This window comes from Geospiza fortis, unplaced genomic scaffold (genome assembly GCF_000277835.1).
Source record: "Geospiza fortis unplaced genomic scaffold, GeoFor_1.0 scaffold130, whole genome shotgun sequence".
Lineage (NCBI taxonomy): Eukaryota > Metazoa > Chordata > Aves > Passeriformes > Thraupidae > Geospiza > Geospiza fortis.
This window is the reverse complement of record NW_005054300.1, coordinates 8,554,433-8,564,164: the sequence shown is the minus strand read 5'-3', so window position 1 is coordinate 8,564,164 and position 9,732 is coordinate 8,554,433. Positions and strand designations below refer to the sequence as shown.

At 34.2% G+C, this 9,732-nt stretch overlaps 1 protein-coding gene across 1 annotated transcript in view; it reads left to right on the top strand.

Moving 5' to 3' along the window:
- Positions 1-9,513, top strand: part of HECTD2 (HECT domain E3 ubiquitin protein ligase 2) — a 33,575-nt gene extending 24,062 nt beyond the window's left edge. Inside the window, 8 exon segments of the mRNA XM_031061630.1 lie at positions 3-48; positions 1,071-1,229; positions 1,518-1,592; positions 2,424-2,511; positions 2,762-2,868; positions 4,052-4,167; positions 4,782-4,925; positions 6,977-9,513. Coding sequence (XP_030917490.1) covers positions 3-48; positions 1,071-1,229; positions 1,518-1,592; positions 2,424-2,511; positions 2,762-2,868; positions 4,052-4,167; positions 4,782-4,925; positions 6,977-7,097 — 856 coding nt within the window. The 3' untranslated portion in view covers positions 7,098-9,513.
- The last annotated feature ends 219 nt before the right edge of the window (positions 9,514-9,732 follow it).

Genomic DNA, 9,732 nt, shown 5'->3' with positions numbered 1-9,732 from the left:
AGCAGCTTTAAATGAAACAACTACTCAGAATTCCGACTGGTTGGAGCTGTATCCTTTTATGTCTGCTAGAATGTTCCAAACGACATTCTGGGAATGGTGTGGGGATGGAATAAGGCACAGGCTCAAGCTTTTTCAAAGGTCGTGTATGCGCCTATGTTACATTTTAAATGTATTTTTTTCAATATTGTTCAAGCAAGTGAACTAAAAATAGGAAGAAAATGGTGGTGCGTAGGTACATGGTACATTTTACAGTCAGAAAATGCTAAGTCAATATTAAACATGCATCTTTTTGTTTATACGTTGTAATTTTAAGCCTTGGCGTTTCTTTCAGTAAACATCAATGTGTCTGTGTCCATTAATAGTTTATTCAAGTCCCTATTGAGCAATATGTGGCTTTTTGCCTTTTTTATTACAAAATGGAAGCCACATGCTACTTTTTGAGCACCAGTTTATTTTCTAGGTTTTCTTTTGTGCTTATAAATGAAGACCTCAGACAAACAATTTATGATAGTATATGCTCATAACTCCACTGAGATGATGTAATAGTGTCTATTAACTGATTGCAGTTGGATCAGATGGTGGTTGTAGGTCTTTTCTAACAGATCTGTTCTATTCTTGTGAGAAACTGAATAGGGATTGTTTCAAATTTGTTTCATGGGACGCACTTAAATATGCTAATGGATGAGCTGTAGTACCAGTGCAGGTATGTCTTAATGCTTTTAGATTTATTTAAAAGAAACATTGCTTTATTGATGTCTCAGTAGAAAATACATATTTATCTTTCTATTTTTCATAACAATACTTTGGAAAAATTTATTGTAGAAATGCTTGTATAGAATATTATAAAGAAGATTCTCAAGCATTCTGTCAATGTGCATCATTTGACCATGCTAACCACTGCTTAATTGTAATGGGAAACTGTATTTAAAATTGTCAGTCCAGAAACAATGAAATAATTCGCATTCCTTCTGTTTGTTGAGCATGAATCTTAAAATATTTTTTCCAAGCTACAAAAATACTATCTGTAATATGGATGTGTCAGATTTGCCCTTAACTTTTGACATATATAGCTTATGGGACTTGCTGTATATAACAGTATCACCTTGGACATTCGTTTCCCACCTTGCTGTTACAAGAAATTATTGAGTCCTCCCATTGTTCCCTGTGATCATAATGCACTTGTAGGCATCTGTGGTGTCACATTAGATGACCTGTTTCAGATTATGCCTGTAAGTATTACATTTTCTAAGAGGCAAAATTACTGATATAAAACCTGATTTATTCATATTTAATGCTAGAGTTATGAACTGTTTGGAAACAGCTTTTTTTTAGCACAGGCTGATAACGTTGTCTTCTGATGGAAACAGAAAATCTGTGTTTTCTAGCATAGCACGCATTTTAAAAATACAGCTTTTTCCAAGATGCTTTTTGTGTAAAACAACGCTTCTAGCATATCCTTGCAAAGTACATCGCTTAATTTTGTAGATTTAGTAAAGAGTTTTTTACTCATATTGTAGGAATTGGCGCATGGACTAAGTGAACTTCTATCCTATGAAGGCAATGTTGAAGAGGATTTCTACTCAACATTTCAGGTCATTAAATGCATAACTCTAAGTGGTTCTCAACTCGTTCAATGATTTTTCCCAATGTTAGAATGGCAGTGGAGTGGTTTATTGCAGTGTGATTGCTGATTGTTTGGAATATAAGTGCACAGGATCAGAGCTGGCTCTGGGAGCCACGCTGCCTGGCCCCGCTGCGTGTTCCGCTGTTGGCTCCATGGTGACACTCAAAGCTGTTGTTCCTGATAGTGTAGGTGATCCCAGTGCTCACCACCAGGGTCACTTGGCCAGCTGCTGGTGCATTTCCAGCTCTTTGCTTTTCTGTCTAACCTGGAAGATAGTCAAAGTTTACTTGTTTTTTTTATGCACTTTGTCCAAGAAATCTTACTTTAGCAATAGCCTGTTCAGGTTTTTACAGTTTTGCCTGACCTGTGTGTTGTAACTGCTATTTCAGTCAGGAAAGTATTTTTCAGTTACTCATTGTTTCAGAACACACATACGAGTTAATGAAATTTCGTATTGGTGGTACTTAGTTCCTGGGTGAGCTACAGCAGAGCAAATACCTTCTTATTTGAATTTGCTGCTCCTGTGCTATTCTTTTGTATGAAAAGATCTATGGCTCCAGAGCCTGCAGGTCAGTTTGACATGCCATTATGTAACAGGGTAAATTTTTGTTCTTGGAATACTAATTTTCTGAGCAATTGGTTGAAAACTGTAATATTTAACTTGTAAAAACCTCACAACCCTCAGAATTACAGCATGTGCTGAAGAAAGGAAGGGAATACATGACATAATATAAGCTTTGCATTTGTAAGTATATGAATGTATTTTCCAGTGCTGACCTTGACTCATCTTTTTCTGTAGGTTTTTCAGGAAGAATTTGGTGTTATAAAATCTTACAACTTAAAGCCAAATGGAGATAAAATTCCAGTCACAAATCGGAATAGGAAAGGTAATTTGACATGTATTAACCACACATACTTTGCAGATTTAAGTTTGTCCTTTTTTGTCCTTTATAGACCTATGCTTTCATAAACAGAGTGTGAAAATGAAATGGCTGTAGTTCTTTCTGGTATGCCTACCAATTTAATGGTATCTAAAACTAAATGCTTTTGCTTTTCATATTCACTACAATTTTAGAGGGCAGAACAAGTTACTGATTAAAATTATTATAATGTAACAAAATAATTTTTTTTTTTTAGAATATGTGCAGCTCTATGTTGATTTTCTTCTCAATAGATCGATCTACAAACAATTTGCAGCTTTCTATTATGGGTTTCATAGTGTCTGTGCTTCATATGCATTACTGGTAAGAATAAGTGAAACACAACTCTTCACTTCTATTTCAAGTATTTGACAGTGAGTTATCTAAATTAAATTGCACTGGATGATTTTAATATTTGGGAAGAATCTTGACTGATCGATAGACTTGATTAATCCAACATAAGTAGAAGAAATTAATCAGAAATTAATCAACTATTCTCTGTAGTGTTTCATTGAAAAGCCATAAATAAAGCTCCAGAAGACTGATTTGTCACTATGTATTCACAGACATCACAGGCTCTCCAGTGAATGTTTACAAGGTTTCTATGTATTCCCCACATTTAGGAGCTGCAGAACAACTGTGTCTGAGGGCTCCTGAGTGTCTCCTCTGAAAACATATATTGCTTTTTGCAGGAAGAGTACTCAGTGAGGTTGAGATTAAACATTCTTCTATTTTCAGCCTTCTTTGGCTGTTGGAATAACTTTTTTAATTTACAGTATCCCGTCTGCACTGAGAAAGAAGAGAAAGTTTCAATTTGTCAGGGATTTTCTAAATTCCAGTGAACTTGGTGAACTGTGACACCTTGCAGCAAAGTGAGGTGTGCCCAACCGCAGGGAAGGTTCTGGAAGGACCATGATACTCCATTGAAATGCCATGGCATACTTCCATGCAACTTGATGATGTTGTAGTAAATGAATAAGTGGGTTCTGCAGGAGTAAGTTTAGTGGAAATTAAATATGGCTTATTGCTAGAAGTATTTGCTTTGCACAGCAGTGTGTACAGCTAAGAGTCAAGTTCTGTCAGCCTCTGCTGCTCAGCTGCTCATGCTGGGACTGTCAGTGCAAATGAAATGGAAGTTGAAATCAGAATTGACATCAAGACCCTCCCTCAGATTTCCATATGTACAAACTTCCTGACTCATTTGTAGTCTGATCACATCATAGGCAAGTCAGTGTAATAAATGTAAGAATGATGAAGAAATGAAGAACATAATATGCTGAAATATTGTGTTATCCTGTAATTACCTTTCTACTATGTATGGCAGTAAGAGATTCTTCAAAGTGCTGAGCAATTAATTTTTCTATAATCAGTATGTATCCAAGTTAGAGACTTACATTGTATGATGCTCAGTTAATTTTTCTCTAATGACAAAATGAAAAATTAATCTAGTAGCATAATTTCTCATCTTCTTTAAAAAATTAAATATTTTGTCCTTGATTTTTGGCAGCTACTTCGTCCAGAGGAGGTTGAAATTCTCGTCTGTGGCAGTCCTGAACTGGACATGTCTGCTTTACAGAGAAGTACCCAATATGAGGGCTACCAGAAAACTGATCTGACTATACGGTAGGCCTGAGTTTTTATTCTAATTAGTGAGTTTAAAATGTCATGGAATGTTAAGCTTCCAGCAGTAATCTCTTCAAGGATAACCTGGGAATGACTGAAGTTTTAGAAACCTATTTCTAAATAAGACAAAGACACTACTAAATTGTCATAAATGGGAAGAATTAGAACCTTAATGGTGTGTGTTTACTGAATGTCCTTAAAAGATTATGACCACATTGAAGTGGAATAGTTTGAAAAGCTCCAAATCCTTCATATGAAATGTCAGTATTTTTATTATCCAGTCTTTCAAAAATACTTTTTTTACTCAATTGTCTTTGATACCAAGGACATTTATATTAGTGAGTAGAAGGCATTTTTATTTGTATAGATAAGTGGGTTGGGGCATCATTTGGCAAGACATCATTCCAAAATTAATAGAATATTGTACTTGTCAATTCCTTGCGAATTTACCCTGGTATATTGGAGTGCTGCTGATGTCCTATAGATTATATTAATTAAACTCTCAGTAAGTGATATTCACCATGTAGTACTTGTAGTTTTATTATCATCTTCATTCTACTTTTTTATGATATTGCATCTTGCAACTTTTTCTTCTCCCTCTGCCCCGAGCATAGATACTTCTGGGATGTAGTACTTGGATTTTCTCTGGATCTTCAAAAGAAGCTGCTACATTTTGCTACAGGAAGTGATAGAGTACCTGTGGGAGGAATGGCTGATCTGAATTTCAAGATTTCAAGGAGTGAAACATCCACTAATTGGTAAGTAATGTTTTGGATTTTTAAAACTTTTTTTCATTAATTTTTTCCCAAGAGCCCTTATTGCTCTTGAATGTCTTTTTACAGAAGACTAAATGATTGTGTAAGGAAGAAATTGCATGAACTCCTTTAATTTGCTTTCAGAATGTTATACCCATTTATTGATTGCATGAATTTTAAAAAGAAGGAAATTGTTTTTCCAGTCAATGTTTACATTTGAGACTGGTAATTATTTATAGGGATTATTTACATGTTTTCAATTCAAATAAATTATTTATTTTTATCATTCCTAACATGACAGCTGACCTAATGAAAATACACCTTGAACTACCATGATTTTTTCTGAATTTTTTTAGTTTGATGGCATTATTTATAGCAAACCAGTTAGTATTTTTTTTTAATTTTTAGGACTGGGAAAAGTCAGTTTAAATAATTTGAAAGCTGTATAAAAAAACTTGCTGCTCCAAAGCTCTCTGTGAAGCAATAATTACTGGCTTTACCTAGATTTCTCAAACACTTAGAGTAATCAAAATATTTCAATGGAACTGTATTTTTCAAAGTCTGAATTTTGCTGGGTTTTCTGTGAAGAGCTGATCTAAAGGCATAAACATAATAAATTTTGAGGTTGTTTTAAATTTAATTTATCTCATTACTGTGATGTTTCTAATGCTCTTCTCAATGAGGTAATAACTGGTTCCAGTAACATTTAAAGGAACATGAAGATCAGATGAGAATTGAAGATAAATCAGTCAACATTGAATCACTCTTTATGTACCTTCTTTACAATGTTTTCTTTCTTAAAAATGAGAAAATGTGTTTTGAAATAAGTGTGCATTTTAAACTGCTGTAGGTCCATGTTCTGCAAGATAATTGTTGCTGTCAGACTGCCTGCACAGGGATAAATGTGGACACCATCATCATGTTGCTCACACAATAGGATCAAAGAATGTAATAGCAATAAAAATTGGCAATTTTAATAAAAGCTTCCCAACTTGCCAAATTCTGAAGCCATTGACTTCAGTCCAATTAACAGATTTTCACTGATCATTTAAAGGGCAGGAAGGGGAAAAGTAACTTGGATTTCCAGATCTGGGGGTTCCATCCCCTTTTGAGCATGTTTGCCAATGATCAAAGGCCGAGTTGGTGCCATTCAAAAGACTGAGGGATGAAATTAAGAGAGACCTAGAGGGCTTTTGAGTCACATAATTAAATATATGTGTCCAACTGTAATACATTTTTTAGTGTGTTTTCCAAATGGCGGGTTGAGTTTCAGCTCATTGCCTTTCTCTCCTGTCTCGCTCCCAAGTTGTCAGCTGTAGGACAAGTATATATCCTCAGGTGTCCTCCATGTCACTTGACAATTTAAATGGTGAGAAGTTCCTATAGCTTTTTATTACCTGTGGCTCATCAAATTAATCCATTCTAGTGAGAAACAAAGTTTCCAGTGTTTCAGTCAGGCATTCCTTAGCCATATCTGCAATACATATATTCAAGCTCTCTCTCAGAAGAAACTTGGAGCTGGAAGTGTTGGTATAGCCGAGACCAGAATTTGTGAACTGTTGTTTTCCAGCATTTCAGTCAGTTCTTTAGAGCTCCCCACTGAAGTCCGTAAGGACCTGTTTTACCAGGCTGAACCCTGAGTTCTGTATCCTTACAGACACAGAACTGTGCTTCTTCTAGGTGTGTCTGTACCTACTGCAGGACCCACCTTCCTTTTCCATGATGTGGTTTCTTACTATACCCCGATTTTGTGTTTAGAGAAGTAGTGTGGTACCTGAGGTTTCCAAAATCTGGAAGGAGATGTTTCCAACTTGAAAAAAAAACAGAGGGAGGAGGGAGTTGCAGGCAAACAAACTCATCTGAAGTACTTTTGACCAGCAGTGGTGTTACTTGCATTCAACAGAACTTGAACCAACATTGGGATAAATGTTCCTTTTATAGGATTTCTTATTTAAGAAATGTTTAACTGAAAATATATAGGCAATTGGCAGTGTTCTGGTTCTATGGCATTATTCTTAAATGTGTTTTGCTGGGTGTTTTTTAAATTATTTTAGGTTACCTGTGGCACATACCTGCTTCAACCAGCTTTGTCTCCCTCCTTACAAGAACAAGAAGGAACTGAGGCAAAAGTTAATAATTGGAATTTCAAATGCAGAGGGGTTTGGTCTGGAATAAGATAAAATACTCCAAGAACAGCATTTTTATGTAGCATTCACTCTCTTCTGATTGTGCCTTTAAGCTTTTCATTGTTATGTCTCTTGATACTGTGCCAGTTTTATCGCATTTAGATAATTTTTTAAAATTAAATATGAAGTGTGTGTTTTTTTCCTGAATGGCAATACATTTGCTGCTTGCTTTGTCACAGAAGTAGCTTTCTTTGTACAAAAAGCTCATCTGTTTGATAAACAAAACCCAACTAAGGCAATTCCCAAGTGCTAGGTTTTTCTTAATAGCACTTTATTATTAATCATAATTCCTTTACATCAAGGTATCCCACTGGGAGAAAATATACAGAGTATTTCTCTATTGGTTAATCCTAGTGGCAGAAAAAATATAACATCAGCATGTAGCCTTTTTTTTTTCTTTTTCACAAAGGCAAATAGGAATTTTAGTCTTTATAAAATGTATGTAGTTTTATTATTCTGGTTTTCCTGCTTGGTGAAACCAACTGTCTAAGAAGTATGTAAATAACTGCCTGTGAAGAAATAGGGTTTTGATAGTGCCATTTACTGCTAAAAAATTATTTTTATGAATAAGAGGTTTTAGATGTTGTATATTCAGCTTTTACACTTGACTGTACAAGAGCGTTAAAAGGTATTTTTTCAGCTTGAGGGGATTCATGTTCAAGCTACAAGTATTAAGGAATTTGTATGTCCATTCTTAACAGCAAACTAGCCAGATCTACTGTAGCATTATAGTAAACAAAACTAGATATTTAAAATAAATTCCACATCTGGTGAAATGCTTTAGGAAGAGAATTATATCCACAACTGGTGGAAAACTGATGTAGTGTATTATGGTATCATTTTTTTGCAGCAACTTTGTTAAAAGTCTTAAATAAGCTGTGACAAAAGTGAACACAATAACATTTCTGAAGAATGTTGCAACTTTCATTAACTTGGAGACCAGCATTTAAAAATGTTTTGTGTTTTTCACTGCACAAACTTTGTGAAAAGAATTCTTGGTATGTCTGCTCTGAATTAGTAAATTAGCAGCTGGGGAAGAAATGGTTCTAAAATACTGAAATAATTGTAAGTCTGGGTTTTATTCATTAAATGGAAAGACTTTGTCAGCATGCAGTATAGTTTTAAATTTGAACAGCTACTGTGTGTTCTGTAGATTTTTCTTTCAGCTGAATAAGGCCCAGATCATTTGAGACACTTTGGCATCTAATTTGTCAGCTTTCCCCATTGACTTTTGCTGGGGCATGGATGCATATCTATCTTGTAGTGTCTGTACTCAAAGTACTATATTAGTCTTCTTTCTTTCTCTGTATTATTTAGATACAATCAACAGATTTTTGAAGGATTAACAAATTAATCTGTCTAATTCATGCTTTCAAAGCTGTTCTGGATATTCTTCAATAGCTACGTGTAAATTTTATTTTTTTATTTCTCCTAAAAAAGTTACTGGTGATTTTACTGTTTTATTAAGGCAGAGATAAATATTAGGATATTTTAGAATATTTGACACTGTATTCATATTGCTGTCGTTGAAACCAGTAATAAAATTTCCACTGGCTTAAGCCTGGAACTGTGCTAGGTTAGCATGAAGCGTGCTAAAAGCCGCACTGAAAAATTCTGCATTTTTTCATTTTATCTCCCAAATGGAGAATTTAAAATTAATTTTAACTTGAAGGATTTCAGATGTTGAGAAATAAATTAAGCTTTCACTGTTGCACTGAATGAACTAGATAGCTGCAAGCAATGTTAAATTTCTAACACCTGAATGTGGATGTAAGTGGGAAACCTGGAAACAAGGACCTACACCCTTTCCTCTCTTTGTAGAATTGGATTCATCAAAGGTTGGCTTATGAATAAATAGCTATACAGTTTATCTGAAAACATGGCAAATTAGCCAAAATATTTTTTTAAGGCTTAAACCTGCTTTTAATAACTATTTCTCTACTATTGTTAAAATAAGAGCTTTATCTTTTCTCCTTTTCACTGAATTGCACTTTGCCTTCTGTTCAGTTTTATTTATTGAAGCTTTTTTTGAGATAATGTGTAATATTACCTCAGAATTCTAAAAATGCTATTGTATTTGCATCAGTTTTTAAATCAGATTGTCATTCAAAGACATTTTATATATTTCCTGATGTTGATAAATTAAATAGTAAATTTTGTATTTGTTAAATGAAAGCATTACACTGTATTTATGAAATAAGCCTCTGATAATTTTAAAAAATTTATTCAATGGTGTTTTGTTGTTCTTGTGTCTTGCCCTGTAACCCAGCAAATCTTTTTTTATCTCCATCATTGTTTTGTACTGTACAAAAGAAATCTTGTTTGTATAAACTTGTTCACTACTAAGTATCTATTTTTATGTATCAAAATTGTCCAGTCATTAAATCAAATATTTCAAATGCTGACCTCACTTGTATAATTTCAGATTTCCAAAATTGGTCATAATGGGTATAAAATTATGATCAACCTCTCTGTTTTTGGTTTATTTTTCTCTTGAGAAGTTTTCTTTACCATAACAGTTCTGCTAAAACATTGCATAGCTCACTGAGAAGAAACTAAATTCCAACAACCAGACATACATCAAGACTTAAATTTCGTACTTACAGTCAAAATTACAGGTGTTC